Raw genomic sequence first — 16,536 nt, forward strand, 5'->3', positions numbered from 1 at the left:
TTGAATTGAATTACTTCGAAGATGAAGTCCGTGCAACATTCTGTTATCAGAATTTCCACAGTATAACCTGTTTGTTCGTCCTGCAAGTCTGGAAACGCGACCCAGATTCATGTCGGTTACCTATTTTTATTTCGTCGATGTAAAGGCGGTATTGTAGCGTGTATCCTGAGACACATTCTTATTGAAACACGCATATAGCTATAATAAATTCCTATTTTACAGATATAAGTTCAGGTTGCCTTTAGAAAATCTATTTAAGATTGCTTCATGTTTCTTCTGCGAAGCGTCCTCTATAATAAAGGTATACCTTCTCTGGCATGTTAGAAGACGTACTATGACATACCACGACGCCACTCGCTCAAACGTCGCCCACCTGCGCACTGTTGACGATGACCCAATAAGGCCGAAACAGCTGTCCAGCGCTGGTGTGGCGACGTTTGGGACTTATAAGCACACGTCCTACGTGCAGACAAAGAGCTTCGGTTCGTTCATGATCTCAGTTGTCTCGCGAGGTAAAACCCCCAATTATTATTATTATTATTACAAAGAGCTTCGCCTACTTCCTTCCTTTAATATCATTGTTCCCATTGTTGTTAATATCCCTATCATTGTTATTGTTTTTCTTTTTCTTTTTTTTTGCTATCAGAGTGTAGATGCCTTATGTTGGGCTTTCAGATTATATGCGTTCAGTATTAATATTCAAATGCATCTCAATGCCACTGCCAACTGTAGGAGCTCGGGACCTCGTCAAGCTGCCCCGAGCAGCTTTTTGCCCCGAGTCTCCGCACTGTTACAGTGTGAAATAAAGATTTGATTTGATTTGATTTGATTTGAATACTATTTTCTGGCCTTATTAGCTCTCATTCTGATTTTATCGTATACCTCGGTGTCCCTCATTGAGTGACATGGAGTATGCGTTCTAGCAACAGAAGACTATCATTAACAGTCCCTCACACTAATGTACTAACAACTAACAATTAACTTATTACCGATTGTTACGATTCGCTACTCTTTATCCTACATTGCGTCAGGCGGCTGATATGATACAGTGTAGTCACTCTTCTCTATAATTAGCTGCCGCTCGTGCTACAGCGGCACCCCACCGTACCGCCACCTAGCGTAGATAACGAATAACATCGACCGGCTTCCAGTCACACCGTGGCCTTACATTGAGAAACCACACTGGCATGATCCTGGGCCCGCTGTATAAGAATGACTACTGGCGAGGGAGCGAGCTAATGTAACATTCTTCAGCGCAACCCAGCAGCCGGTTGTCAGCTCAGCTATAGGCAGGCAGTGAGCATGCGCAACATCTTCGTCTATCTCTTCTTTTAAGGTGCACAGAGGAACCTGTTTTGGGAAGACGCCGTGTAATAACAGATTAATGGGTTTCCCGGGTAATTTATGATAATTGTGATCGGTCGCCATTGTGGACCTTCTGCTCTGGGCTGTTTGTTTATTTGCTTGTCTTGCCTTTCTGCTGTGAAGGTTGGGACCTTGCTAAGCGAATGTCCGATCGTTTACTACTTTTCCTCCTGGAAAGGAATGAAACACATGCGATGATAGGACATGGTACAACATGATACCCGCTGTGCGGCATGGGTTATACTGCACTGCAGCGGATGCTTGTGTTTCCTAAAGACAGTGGATGGATTCCATTTCCAGGAGATAACGGAAATTTCATTGGCTGCAGCATGAGAGAGGATAATCGGTGGCGAAATCAAATTAGCAAGAGAATGGTGGTGATAGTTGTGTCAATCATAGATGAAGACGGCTGTGGCTGTCAGAGACAGCGGATCCAAACAGATCGCAGTGCGCTCCCCTACTGGAGGCGCATGGTAGCGCTGCAATATTTCTCCTGTCTCCTTATCTCCAACCTCGTATGTACAGTTGACGGACTAGATTTCTTTTCCTTCCTAAGTTGAACACAACTATAATGATTTTATGCTGACGAGGAAATATTGGCCAACGCGAAAACGGAACATGAAGAAGGTCATATGACCTCGAGACGGCGTTTTCCCAAGTCACGAAGTCCAAAAGGCGAGCTTATCGAGTAAACATGGACTTGGAGCCTCCAATAATAAGCTATGCGTGTCATAGTACTTGGCTACAACGCCTTTTTCGTAATCCTCGTTTTCCTGTATGATTGGAAACCACCCCGAATCATACAAGGTTGTGCTGAGAGGCCGCCTCCAAGGATATGGAGTTGTGGTGTCGAGCCGGCTCCTGGCAAGTGAAAGTGCGATCGGAATTAATCGGATGCGGCATTTTTCTTTCTTTTCCTTTTTTTTTTTTTTTTCAGAATCGCGCGCTTTGGGAGTGTTGCAAAAGAGTGAGGGTCATTAAAATTCTGCTTACATGTGTCAAGAAAGAAAGTTTTTTGTTGGGGTGGGGTGGGAAGGGGTGTTAGAGAGAGGCGTGTAGGTGGGTTCCGAATGAATCGCAGACAGAAATCAGACAAGGCGTGCAGCGGGCCTGCTATGTAATGTTCGCATTGTGCACGTCGCAGTAATGCACACGTTGCAGGCGACATTCTCACGAGTCTTAACTTCCTTGTAGGATGTTGAACAGCTGCCTCGTGCTTCTAAGATCCAGGAGCCCGTTCATATCTGAAACGAAAACTGCTCTCCTGCCGACCTCGACGGGCTTGCTTACCTGTGTGCGCTCACCGAATCGCCATTATCTTCGTAATGTGAGCACGCCTTGACGGGCCGAGCACGGCGTCTCCTGCAAGGGGGCTTTTCCACATTATGCTTCCTCGAGGGCGGCGTGGTATAGAGTCTGGTTTCCTTGCTTTCCCTCAGAGCTTGCGACTCTTACAATGCGAGGCTCGTTTCGGAAGACGCCTGGAGCCACCGAGGCAGGCCGATGCGTAGATGAACGGCTTGTTGCTTGTAAACACAGACCAATAAGTTACAAATGAACGTTTAATATTTTTAATTTGCTAGCCAAATTGAGGCAAAACGGCTCGGGGCGACGTCTGGTGGGAAATAATGCCCAATTCGTCAAGCAACAATGATCTATGTTCCCGACTCACTTGTAGAGCTGTGAGTCGAGGCCCTTTTTTGCCGCCACCGCCGGCGCGCAGTTCTTTGTCCTTCGCGACGGCGGCGTCAGCGGCGCGGCGCGTATTTAGACACGGCGGCGGCGCAGAGAACGGTGTAACTTAATTTTAGGATGACCATTAATCTTGCTGGCGTCAAACAGGTGCCTCTGCATGTTTGAAGTACTTACACTGGCAGCATAGCGCCAGTAGCGCGCATAGCGTTTGATCTTGCAACTACACGATGAATGACGGAGAAAACGAAAACTAACACCAGTTTTCCCTGCGAGCAACAATTATGATGCGGCATACCCTACGCAGCAACGAAGTTACGTATATTAATTTTTTTTAAGTAAACGAACGTCCCCTTCGAACCTGTTTCAATTCTCAGCGTCCTATAGCAGAGACGCAGACATTCACTACAAATGTACTCGTTCCCAATGCGTCTTCATTTTCCATCGACGCGCTTTCCCACAGTCCCAAAATATCGCCACACATAGCTTGGCTTGCTCTTCGAATGAAGCGTTACTTGAAAATTTCTCACGGGCTCTTCGAAAACCTTGCCTGTACCGGTGACAGTGGACTCGTCGTCGTCCTGCGTTTCAAGCGTTCCAAAACCACTCAAAACCAAGCGTTCATAAAGCCACTTGCAGTGGTGCAGTAGAGTAATAACAATAAACAATAAACAAAAACTGTGTATCCGTAGGCTACCGAGAGGGGGACAATGGGTTCGTGTCCCTCCCTAGAGCTTCGAGGCTACTTCTGAAAATTGTGCCCTCTTTATTCGTATAGGTCTTCACGATTTTTCTCACTTGTCACAATAATATGAACATAAAAGTGGTCGCGGCGACGCACCCCTCTACTGACTTGCTGCTCCTGGTGGCTACGTAGCCGACACGTAGCATACTTCTTTCGTTTTAGACCCAGTGTTGTACACATGCAATGTAGTCTCGCCGACGTACACGACGAGCAACGCTCAGTTGGTGACCACTTCGACACATTGTTGCCCGTACTATTCAATTTTAATTTTCTAAAGACTATGACCGCAATTGGGACGAAAATTGGGACGCAGGAGTACTGAGGGCTCAGGCTATCGAACAGATAAATATTCCGAGATTGCACCTCCACTGCGTTGCGGCATTTTTTTACGGCAAGGAGGGATCCCCCGATAACATCCCTTGACCGACGTCGAAGCCTCGCACGGGACCATTCCCACATGTGTTTTCTTTTCGTTCCTTCTTTTTCTTTTTCCTAGTGCACTTTGCCACCTTCTCTGGCAGGCTTACCGATCTTCTTCAAGCGATACTCGTCATATACTCATCATTCGTCATATACTATACCATTGAAAATAGACCAAAAGCCAGGAGCCTTGATCTTTATCAGTTTGTTACACTGGCTTCCCCAACAAAAATTCAAAGATGTTTCGACGCCTATGCAGGCGTCCTGATCATCTTGGCAAACGTAATGAACACTGTTCATGAGAAACGGAACCATTGTAGCATTCCGGTAGAGGCCCCTTCTGGCTGTCACAGGCATTCTTATCACTATGAATGTGCCATGACTAGGAATTTTCAGACTCCCCAGCTGTGTTCAGACCTGTATACCTGAAGACCTTGGCACGTGAACGAAGATGGAGAGCCGGAAATTTCCCAGAGTCATGGCACATTCATAGTGATAACAATGCCTGTAACAGCCACAGGGGCCTCTACCGGAATGCTACAAGGGTTTAAAAGGATTCCCTTTCTCATGAACAGTCTTCATTACGTTTTTGAAGCTGATGAGGACGCCCGCATATAGGCGTCGAAACGTCCTTTTTGTTATCTTTGAATTTTCGTTGTGGAAGCCAGTGTAACAAAGTTATGAAGATACTATACCATTGTATAGTACAAGGTGTCCCTATAACAACGTTAAACCCATCATTCGTGAAACATCGTGTGTTGCATCGAAGATGTGCCAAGGAATAACACACCTGGACCCACTTTGACACGATTGCAAAACACGATTGATCAATGGACCAATGCTTTAATTGCGAGGAAGCTCTATTGAACAATCTTTAGAGAACAAGGTCGATTCGAGACGGCGACCAACTCCGCGACCCCACAAATTACCTCGTCGTTTCAACGGCAAAAAAGAGACCCCGTTTGCAATCCGACCGTATATACACGCCTTGATTTATGAATATGCCAATCTTCGAGTGGAGAAATCGCTACGTCAATTATAGACACAAGGGACGTCTCTGTTGCCCGAACGTTTGCACAAGATCTCTTTATGAAGGCTGATAGAAGATAAAGGTAGATATAAATGATGACTCGACTTTTTTTTTTTTTTTTTGTCGAGGTTGTTGGGTAGAAAATTGTGGAATGCCAGCCAATTAGACTGCCTTGTCGTTCTAATAATGGAGGAAAATCGCCCAGTTCAGCGATCTTTAGCGGTTCACGGGCAGTCCCGCATTGATATCCTCTTTCCACGTGCTTTCTTCTTTTCTTCTTGCCTTATTTTGTCTGTTTTTTTTGTTTGTTTTTTTTTCACTCGCGAACCTACTACTTACGTGAGTTATCTCAAGTCAAAACATTAGTGCTAGAAAGATGCCACGATAACGATAAACAAGTTGCATGAGAGAACATGACAACTGATATACATGACAACAACAATAAATGAAGAAGTGATGATGACATGGGATGTTTCCCCGTGGTAGCCACAGGACACTACCCCATTTCACAGTGGTTAATATGAGAGGATGAATTATGGTGAGAATGAAGCAACGACAGGTCGGAGTACATGACAACTGATACAAGTACATGAGAGAACTGATGTTCTGAGGCTGGAACAACATAGAAAGGACAAATACATACAAGGCCAAGAGAGTGGCTGGTTTGTCCCTTCAGATGACGCACCCTTCGAAGTCGCTGGGGAGGTGTGTTTAGCTTAGCTCAATTGGTAGAGCCCTGGACCGATAATCCAGAGGATGTGGGTTCGAGTCCCGCAGCTGGCTAACCTTTTCAGTGACTTTCATCTTTCATCGTAAGTTGTGTGTGCTGAGTATACTTCTGCCCGACCCGTGGATATCCAGCATGAATATTTTATATATTTTATCAGTAATAATAAGCCCTCTCTACATTTTAAGATGCCTGAATACACACGTCCACTATATATGTGGAAACACAACCTGGACATGAGTGTCTATCATTTGTTTGTAAACGTTGTCATGGAGAAAGGAATGATGGGAAGAAGCTGAAATTGGTGTGTGGGGGGGGGGGGGGGGTGGCAGACACATGCTTTTTTCGGTTTCAGTTTTACTGCATAACCGTTTAAAAGCTTATATCTGGATAGCTGTGGTGTTTCCGAATGGTCCCGAAAAGGGGCGCGCGCGAGGTCTTCTCATGTAACGTGACAGTTGCAGAACTCGAAGGAAGGGCGGGCGTAACATAGGCGTTCCCAGGATTTTTTTCCAGGGTGGGGTGGGGGAGGGCATATTTTATAACATCTGACTAAAATCATTAAGACCTATGAATACAGTGAACCCTCGTTAATATGACCCCCGATAATCTGACATACCCGCTTTACGACCATACTCCTTGGGAACAATGCAGTGTAACCTCTGCAAATCCCCTCCCGTTAATATGACAATCCCGCATTATGACCAAAATTCTCGGGAAGGACAATGGTCATAATAACGAGGGTTCACTGTAAAGAGTTAACAATTTCCACATGCGACCTTGAAACTCTAGCGGGGGAGGCGCAACCATCCAGCCCCTTGCCGTCCTCTGTGTACCCCAATGGAAGCTAAATATGATGCCCCCTACCCATGCGTCACCTTCACCACGCTTGTCTCACAAAGAATCTTAGGCCAACCTCTTTCTCTCCCATATGGTCATCATGAACACTCGACATGCTTAACAGCACGCCATAATTTGCTCCGAGTGATGTGTACTGCCAAGCAGTCCTGATAACTGTTGTCCTTTCCTTGTATCTGTAGGGCTGAAGTCTCGTCATGGCAGCGAGAATCACAAGGAGTTGGTGTTGACCGGTGTGACGTCACCAACAGACGTCTTCTGCTCCGTGCCCGGCCGGCTGTCGCTGCTCAGTTCCACGTCCAAGTACAAGGTCACCGTAGGCGAGGTCCAACGGAGACTCTCGCCTCCGGAGTGCCTCAACGCCTCCCTCCTCGGAGGGGTCCTAAGGAGGTAAGGTACTCTTTTTTTGTTCCCTGAGATCATTCAATGCTCATGTAAGCGTTGCTCTGTACCTCTGATTCTGAAGACCTCCCCTTACTGGCGGCGCGTTTCAGCTGTGGCAGGCAATTGTAGTTGAACCGTACCACACATTATGTTTTTACACTTCCCCGTACTGCTAAGCAACAGTTATTTTTTGAAGAACGTGAGGTGATCATTGAAAAACTGCCATGTCGCCAAACTGTCTTGTGGACTGAAAAGGGCAACGTCACCACAAACTGTTCCTCATTTTGCGTACGGCAATTTTAAGTAGTGAACCGGAGACCTTGGTTGCGTTTGGATTGCGCGATGTCTTTTTCTACATTCTCGGCTTATCTCGCTCTATACCCATACTGTTCAGTTCATCCCTTTTGAAGACGTGCAGGAAGTGGCAGCGATAGTAGGCTATTGTCTCCGATCCTCGGTCTACTTGCGCGAACGCTGAAGAAATTCTTCAGTGGCGTCCCCAGAAGCTTCGCTAATGTTTCGGGCACACTCCATACTAGAGCACTGCACGGGCTTGCCCGAAAACTCGAGCCCGGCCCGTGGACCGGGCCAGGTACAGCTTTCTTTTTGCGGGCCTGGGCTGGGCTCGGGTTTGGTCATTATGGGTACGTAAATTGCCGGTCCTGTATCGAGGTTGAGCCTGTGTTACCCGTCTGTTAGTTAGCCACGGTAACATTTTACACCCTTATACGCTGGGCCTGACCGTGTAGTCTGTAAATTTCTCGGGCCGGGTGTGGGCCGAAAAACTTAGAATCCTTCGGGCTTGGGCCGGGCCCGGGCTAGGCATGCAGCCGCCGGCCCGGGCCTGGGCGGATAAATCGAAGGAAGGCCGGGCTCGGACCGAGCCTGGGCCCAAAAATGCGGTCCGTGCATGCTCTACTCTATATGCTGTCCTCAAGGCTGCTCGTTTGCAGAGCTATTGCAAAGCTATTGAGGACGTCGCTGAGGAATTTGAATTTCCTCGACTTTCGTGCAAGCGGGCGCATTTCTCGAACCAATGAAATCCTCCACCCCTCTCAATCAATCGTGACATTCAACGGTGACGTGACAGTTTTTTTTTTTTTTTTTGCACCAAGTGGGGGTGAGGCGTGGTGGAATGGTGTAAGCGAACGTCATCATCGGTGACGTGGAGTCGTGCAAGCGGGCAGACAACAAGCATCCTGGGTGGCAGGAGTCTAATGGCTGCGGACCATCAATTAATGGGGCCACCGTTTCTCTTTGGCGCAATTTTCCCCTGATAAGGATCGACCTTTTGTACTACGCTCCTCGAATTCCAGGCTCTCTATAAAAACGTGCAGCCCGAATCACTGCCGCCAATTACAGCCGGACCTTATTTTATCAGATTTCTTTTGCTCTTCTTTTTACTCGAAGAATAATGCCAGCGCTATAAGGAGTGCTTCCTTTTTACGTTTTTATATTTTATATTTTTTTATTACTCTGGAGATACGGGCCTCAAGTATTGGTATAGGATGAAGGAAGGAGGATAATCGGGCCACGGTATATGAGGGTGTTTGGTGTCGATAGGGGTGAAGTGTTTCTTTCTCTCTCTCTCTCTCTCTTTTTTTTTTTTTTTCTTGTTCAAAGATAGTAATGTGCGTTTTACGTCGCGAGACGATTATGATCATGTGGTGGATCATCGGCCGTGGATTAATTTCGTCCACTTGAGGCTCCCTCAACGTTCGCTTTGAGGCCAGTACACCGAACTCAATGATTCTCGCGGAGGAGACGTGTCAGCACAAATTGTACCCTGCCACCAAGGTGCTCGCGCCCATAACCCGGTTCGAACACGGAACTTCGGGATCGGCAATCATCATGAAGTCGACGTGTCCTAAGTCGACGTGTCCTAAGTCGACGTGTGCTAAGCACAGTATTGCAGAAAGGTTATACGCATTTATAGAGGAGTCTCAGAATGCGTGCCTGCAGAAATAGTGTGTTTTAGTAGAACCGAATATTCTGGACGATGTAGTAGATAAGCAATGTTCAGTCAAGTAGCATTATCGCGTGATGGCCTTATGACGAATCGACTGCGTGTTGTGAAACGTGTGGTTGTCACATGACACCATCGTTGACGCTGAAAAAAAAAAGGGGGGGTTATGAAAGGGGGAATACGCGAGGAGATTGGCCGCAGCCACGGGGACCTGCAACTCCGCAATTGTGTGCTGCTATATATATAGTTAGACAGCTACAGGATACACTTGGACAAGCACGCGATCGGCAGTAGCGCACCTCAGCAACACCACGGGGACACACTTACAGGGACGAGAAGCCCATCCCATGTGCTGGGGAAGAACAAAAAATTTGCATTTGGGCCCGCGGTGCAAACTTTCATATTCCACGTTGACGTCTTGGCGACATATTGGCCCCAGGAGGATTTTTGAACAAGTTTAATTTTCGTTTTTCCTCTCAGTCTTCTGTAAAACTTTGGTAATCATCCAATAAGAATGGACATTTAGTGACGCTTAAAAAGGGGGAACACATTGACTCGTCAGTAAAGAAGTAGCTCAGATACTGCATGACCCACCCTAGCATGCAGGGCCTCCAGGAACTTGCGAGACGTAAAAAAAAAATCCGTCCACTTTTCATGGGAAACATACGTGGTCTGCGCGCATATTTCCGTGCACCATTTAGAACCTTAACGGGCCCGGAACAACCATCCGTAAATTGAATTATAGACCCAGCTTACCTCACAACAGAGCGCCGATAACCATCGCCATTTTTGTTCCCCGCGTGACGCAAATTTTCCCGAGCAGACATGGAAACCACGATATACAGATCCCGACACGCGTTCGTGCACTGCGCGTTAAGAACCTGTCGCAATCTACACCCACACACACGCTTCCTCGCGTGCTTCAACAGCATCCGGCGCCCAGAAACTATTGTCCTTTCCATGGTCTACGTGCCGCCGCCATCTTTGTTCCATTACAGCACCATAGTTGCCGTTCGAAATGGCAGCTTCTGCGCCCAGTTAAGCTTTTTTTTCTCGGCGAAGCGTTCCCGTGTTTATGGGTTCGGCTGCACGAATCATGCATGTTCCGCTTGCGTGGCTCGGATGATGCTCGTCAGTCGCGAGATGTTTACCTTGTTTTTGTTTGGCTGGCATCTCTTTTTTTTTTTTTAGATAATGGAGGAAATGAATAGGATATACACGATGATGGAGCCGCCTGGTGCTCAAAGACGCATTTTGGAAGCTGTTTACTGGCTGAAGAAACTGCATGCATGCGAAATCTCGATATTCCCATCTGTTCCGGATCATGACTTGACGCGGCTGGCTGCGGTGAATGCACTCAGGCTGTGTTTAAGATGATACTCGGTGCGGTACTCCATATTCGAAACGACTTACATGTCAACCTAGCCGACAGCCATATAGTGCTGCCTAATTAACGTTCTGTTTCTAGGAGAAAAGAAAAATTGGTACACCGTCCGTATTACCTGGCCAGAACTTAGCACAACTAACAGCGTTCCAAAAGCAGCGGCCGAGTGCATACATTATGACGATGTATTACGTGATGTATTACATGCATACTCCCTGATGGTCATGCAAAACAGTCTGAGATGACGGGTTCAAATTCCATCACTATGTTCTTCTTACAGGCTTTGAAGACTCACGTTGCAGGTTCTAACTGTTCTTTTTCTACTTACTACTTTCGATCATGTGCATAATTACGAGACAGTGAATGGCGAAATTGTTATGCATGAGGAGCATGCTGTCTAATGAGCTAATGAGTTAATGAGTTAATTCATTGCTTACAGGGCGAAATCTAAGAACGGCGGTCGTTCCCTACGGGAGAAACTGGAGAAGATCGGCCTGAACCTTCCGGCAGGTCGACGGAAGGCTGCAAATGTTACGCTGCTCACATCTCTCGTTGAAGGTGAGAAATTTATCCTCCGCAGCGACTGGACGAAACTGGACGAAATAACTTGGTGTGCTTCGTAGCATATATCATTTCCGAACTACCGGTTCAGAACACCGGTTAATAAATACGCATTAACGCGCATGTCGCATTAACGGGCATAACGCATTAACTGGCACCAGCAGGCACCAACAAAAGGTGTACTTCAGTTATGCACGCAATACCCTTTTTAGTCGAACGGCCTCTGTACAACGACGCACCGACTTCATTAAAAAGAGTATACGCGCACGCAAACATCGCGGTGAATAAGCGCGTCACTATAATTGATATATTCTACTCATCCCTTTTGGACACGTTATAATTCTACTTAGCAATTCATACCCATTTTTCTGAGCATCACAAATCTACGGCTAATTGACTTTCCCACGGAATTTTTTTTTCCCCGTGTATTATTCGCTATACATCGGGAGCGTGGCACGACCTCATCTCTTTGTCGCCCCAGTCCATTACGCCAGGTTGATTGACATACGAGTTTCCACCTTCCTATAGTGTTGGACGCCATTGTGATCCTGCTTCGAATTTGGTTCCCACTCCAATATCCCGTGTAACGTGTAGGATGAGCAAGACTCATTTCCACCTGACATCAAAGGGTTGCACGCACTGTTTGTAACAGGTGCCAGCGCTATTATGATGAATTCGATTTTAAACGATATACGATTCGCTTGTGACGGACTGTGCTCTGTTAGTAGGCCGCAGCTTAGACAGTGCATGGCTAAGCTGTATAGGGTTGAAGATCTATTTTAAGCGTATATACTTACTACGGCTTCGGCGTGTATCTCGTGGCATTTTAGGAACGGGGCAACATTTCTCTGCTGCTATAAAGACGGTGAGCTGTTCGGTAACCCGTCAGCGTGTCGAGGTTGCGGGTTCCAATCTGACCGGGGATGTCGGGAACTTGGTGCCCACCAAGTTGCTTAGGCACGCCGTTCCCCACGAGGAACGTCACACACGGACGGGGTACCGTATGCTGAGATATCGCGGGATACCGTGCTGCGCTGCTCAAAGGCTGGGAGGGTACCGTGTGCGGGCATATCAACACACGTTGAACCCTCAGGTTAACAAGGTGAATCCCCCCCCCCCCCGTCTGGCCACCGTGGCGTCCCTCATGATGGTGATTGGCTCATGACGTACAAGTGGGGAAGTGGGAATAAAAGTGGGAAAATGGGAAAGGTATATGTAAGTTTGTGCTTTGGAGCGCATACTTGCGTGCTTGCTTCTTGATCGTATATAGATTCCTGCCTTCCTCTTACTCGTCTCGGCTGTACTATAGCAGTGGGACTGGTGGCGCTTAAAAGTTGGTGAGTGTGTTTAAAAGTGAAATAATGCGTGGAAGTGAGAGAAGGCCATATACCGAGTCTAAGAATATAAGAACTATACAATTATGTGGTCTGGAACCTTTTTTTATATGCATTTCATTAACACCGTCTGAACCACACAAAAAGCACGGCCACGCTAAGTCTAACGGCTTCGGATGGGTGATATTGCGAAAGGGGTCCTTGGGTTATAAAAAAAAAAGAAATAAAATTAAAATAAAATTATAAAAAAGAAAAGCCTTGGGTTATAGGTTAGGTAAAAGCGCATTTTAGTTAGGTTAGGTCAGGCTAGGTTACACAGATTGGTGGTGGGTCTGGGTCCCCAGGCACGCACTAGGCGGCGCGGGCATGAGACTGTGCCTCACTAAAGATGGCGGAAATCAGTCCCATTGATATAGTACAGGGTGTGTGCAGAAAAACATGACCCGCATTTTTACATGTAACTCGTTGTCTACTTAGCCGAGGAACTTCCGGTGGCGCACGATGGTGTATTTATGCGTGCGAAAGCTACAAAAAAATCCTGGATGCCATACTCAGTGTAAAAAAATAAACAGAGCGCGAAAACATGAGCTTCCATGCATTAGAATAGGGCGGTCATGATAGTGCATGGTAGTGCATTTCGGTCTCACGAGAGTTATGTGCAGGCACCACTAGGGGTACTGCCGATGAGCATGCATGTGGGACATCGTTTCGATTTAGGCACCGATAGCGCCCCTAGCGGGACTTGAACACAACTCTCCTACGTTCACCATGGTGCCCTTTCACATACACCCTGTTGTCCACCATGTTGTCCTATTCTGATGCACGGAAGCCGACGTTTTGGTTGTTCCGTTTATTTTTTAAGCTGAGTATGGCTTCCACAATTTTTCTGCAGATTTCGCACGCATAAATGTGCCATCGTGCGCCACCGGAAGTTCGTTAGTTAGGTAGCAACAAGCCATGTGCCTAAATGCGGGTCATGTTTTTCTGCACACACCTTGTATATCCCTCCTCTCAACCAAGACTCTTCTTCTGCTTCTTCTTCTTCTTTTGTGCATTGAATTTGCCGTTCCTAAAGTAGATGAGCGGTGTGTTCCCGAACAAGGGTATTGGCAATATGAGGAATGTAAACATTGTATCCGGCACTGGGTGTCGGAGATTTCTAGAAAGAACCCCATGATGGCCAAAATTATCCGCACTCCTTACCCTGCGGCATGTGAAGCATGTCGCCACCCGCACATACGGGCTCACTCACCTCACGCGTAAATCTACTCTAAATTATAAGTGATATATATACGCCTTCGTAGAGGTCTTTAATGCGAACGGTGATCACAAAACGCTGCATCCAAGAGCTCCAAGGCACAAGTCCTTGTCCCGGTAGCAACGGGCGTTTCTCTTACATTTCATAATCGCCGTTGCTTATCTCAGTCTCGCTTCTGGAGCTAACGAGAAATAGTTGAAGAAAAAAAAAAAAAAGAGGAGGCCGGCGTAAAGAGCCCTTCTTCAACGAGTGGCATAGCTTTCGCACGCAAAATTTTACACAAAAAAAAAGAAAGAAAGAAAAGAAAAGAAAACGAATGAGAAGAGAAAAAAGGGGCCCCTCATCAGAATTAACATCACGTCTTCACCAGCACGGTCTAGTTCTTTCGGGCCAATTCAACTTCGGACACGTGCCACGTTTTAGGCGCTGGGTAGTTTGTTCCTTCACCTATTTGGACACCGGCGGTCAACAAAGCTTAGCTCCTGGCGTAAAATGTACGTAGATATCAAACAAGAACGTTCTCACTGGTCCTTGCCGCTTAAATATAGTTAAAAACGTGAAATTTGAAATACTTCTGTCTCATGGTGCTTTTTCTGGTTTTCCATGATATAGGAGTTGTCTGTTTTATAGTAGTTGTTGTTGTATAGTAGTAGTTTGTAGTTGAATATTAATTGAAATATTGAAACAGTGCTCACGTATGTGAAGCAAAAACATCAAATGTTGCGGAAAATTTGTTTTATCTAAATTAAGTGTTTCTGCGTGACCTTGCTCTCTTTATTTCCTTCAAACACTAATTCGTTCCCATCTTTATTTCCCTCGTCTCTTTTAGTTCTTTTTTTTTTCCTCTATTTCTTTTTCCCCAGTGGCTAACGAGCCTTCGTAGATGGCCAGCTCATTTAACGAGAATCACGTGCGGGGCCATATAATACGATCGGGTCCTCGCTCTCCAAACCAGCGACGGCGCGTAAAAGAAAAAAAGCCAAAAGGCCGCTCCTACAAATATAAAACCCGCGACGGCAATTCCGACGCTGCAGACGCAGTGTTCATTTACAACGCCCATTTCGTGAGGGAAGCGAGATTCGAAAGAGGCCGAGAAAAACAGCTTTCGATGTCTTTGTCCGCGCAGGTATGTTAGTTGTTTCGGGAAGAAAACACTTTATTTTCGTGCCTTCCGACAGTGTTGGCGGTTCTGCGTCAGCCGTGAAAGATGCGTTCGTCTCTACGATGAATATCGAGAGTTTTCCCCCGCTTTCGCCCGCTAAAAGTGTGTCTGCCGCTTTTGAGAGAAGTTGATTGGATTTGGGTGTTGCGCCCGCATGTGTGTGTGTGATGGGGTCTGACTTATTGGACGTGTGAGTTGTGATTGAAATGTCGTCTGGAAGAGATAATGTAATGTTGCGCCCTGATTAGGCTGTTTCATATGTAGTTTCTGAGCAATTTCCACTGCGGGAATGTTGATGTCTGCACGCATGTTTTTCGTCTGCTGTGCGATTATGTTGCGATTTCGGTTCGTGTACTCGAGTTTCGTTCGAATTATCCCGAAATGTTGTTGACTCAAAATGAATCTAGACGTTTATTATTGACTCACACCCTTCAATAATAATAATAATAATAATAATAAAGTAGAAGCAATTTTTAGCATTATTTCCGTAATATCGTCTGCATCGAGAAGGGGATGCCTCAACCAACAAATTAAACAGCGACCTCTTACGGCCGCTAGAACAGTCGAAGGCATATAAACTAACCTTGGATGTTCCACTCGTTGTAGGAGTTCTTTCTTTTTCTTTTTTTTCCTTGCAGGCATTTCCTTGCAGACGGCCACGCAGTAGAGAAACACCATCACCTGATCTCAATCCACTAATCACGAACTCATTTTTTATCGATTATACTTCACCGCCGTCCCTTCACTGACGTTCCTTTTGTGTTCTTCCGCCTTTCATGGTCATCGTTAATTTTCGTTCGACATCCGAACGTCGTACTATTTCGCGGAAAAGTTGCAGGAGGTTCCTCCCGGTTTTTGAGTCGCATTCTGCACGCACCGCGTCGCCTCTGTCGCAATGGGGAAAGTCGTCTGCAAAGATAATACCCGTATACGATCTTGAGTTTGCTCCTCCAAAATCGGACCGATAAGGCCCTAAATTTATGTTCTTCTCTACTCCAGGATGTCGTTGACCCTGAGAAACAGCTCCACGCGAAGTGTCTAGGATCTTTTCGGGCTGATTGACTCGTAAAATTGCTTTCATCCTTCTTTCTTTTGGCCACGGTTGGTTTTATAGTGGTCGTTCATTTGGAATTTTGTCGTAAGTACGCCCGTATTAAGAAATAAATAAATCCGCAAGAAATGCAGAGAGAGAGGCTGTTCGGTAGCTCGATATTTTTATCTGTTATGCATTTCGTTGATACAGACATTTACGGCACCCTATTGGCTGGTAATGCCTATAGATGTGATAGCGGCATGACGCGAGAAATTTTTTGAATTAAGTTTGTAGCGACGTTGTCCCGGTCTTCCATGGTATCAGATAAACGTGGTTAGCATTTTTATTTTCAAACAAGTCGTATACTTGTGGATCGGTATGCTGCATTGGAATCCAAGCAATTTGTGCTCGGTGATAAGAAATCGTTTTCTGCCAAGTTCCACGGATTTCAGAGAAATGAATGATAAGGCGAGATAAAAGCGAGGCATAACCGATGACATACGAAATATTATTTTCTTCGGCAATGATAGGTGGCACCACGTATAATAGGCAGCGCTGTCGTGTGTTTGGTCTACTTTGTTTCACCAGCTAACACAGTACATAGCAGGCGACATTTC

The 16,536-nt window shown here is 46.2% G+C and overlaps 1 protein-coding gene and 1 non-coding gene across 7 annotated transcripts in view; both read left to right on the forward strand.

The window, feature by feature from the left end:
• The window catches only part of LOC135398817 (transcription factor AP-2-epsilon-like), a 210,661-nt gene that overhangs the window by 178,359 nt on the left and 15,766 nt on the right, over positions 1-16,536 (forward strand). For all 6 annotated transcript variants that reach the window (XM_064630313.1, XM_064630314.1, XM_064630315.1 and 3 more), the window contains 2 exons: positions 7,020-7,227; positions 11,011-11,129. In XM_064630313.1, coding sequence (XP_064486383.1) covers positions 7,020-7,227; positions 11,011-11,129 — 327 coding nt within the window. The remainder of the gene's footprint in view (positions 1-7,019; positions 7,228-11,010; positions 11,130-16,536) is intronic.
• Positions 5,962-6,035, forward strand: Trnai-gau (transfer RNA isoleucine (anticodon GAU)). Its single transcript has one exon. It is a non-coding gene; the product is annotated as a tRNA-Ile (tRNA).

The sequence above is a fragment of the Ornithodoros turicata genome, chromosome 6 (assembly GCF_037126465.1).
Source record: "Ornithodoros turicata isolate Travis chromosome 6, ASM3712646v1, whole genome shotgun sequence".
Classification (NCBI taxonomy): Eukaryota; Metazoa; Arthropoda; class Arachnida; order Ixodida; family Argasidae; genus Ornithodoros; species Ornithodoros turicata.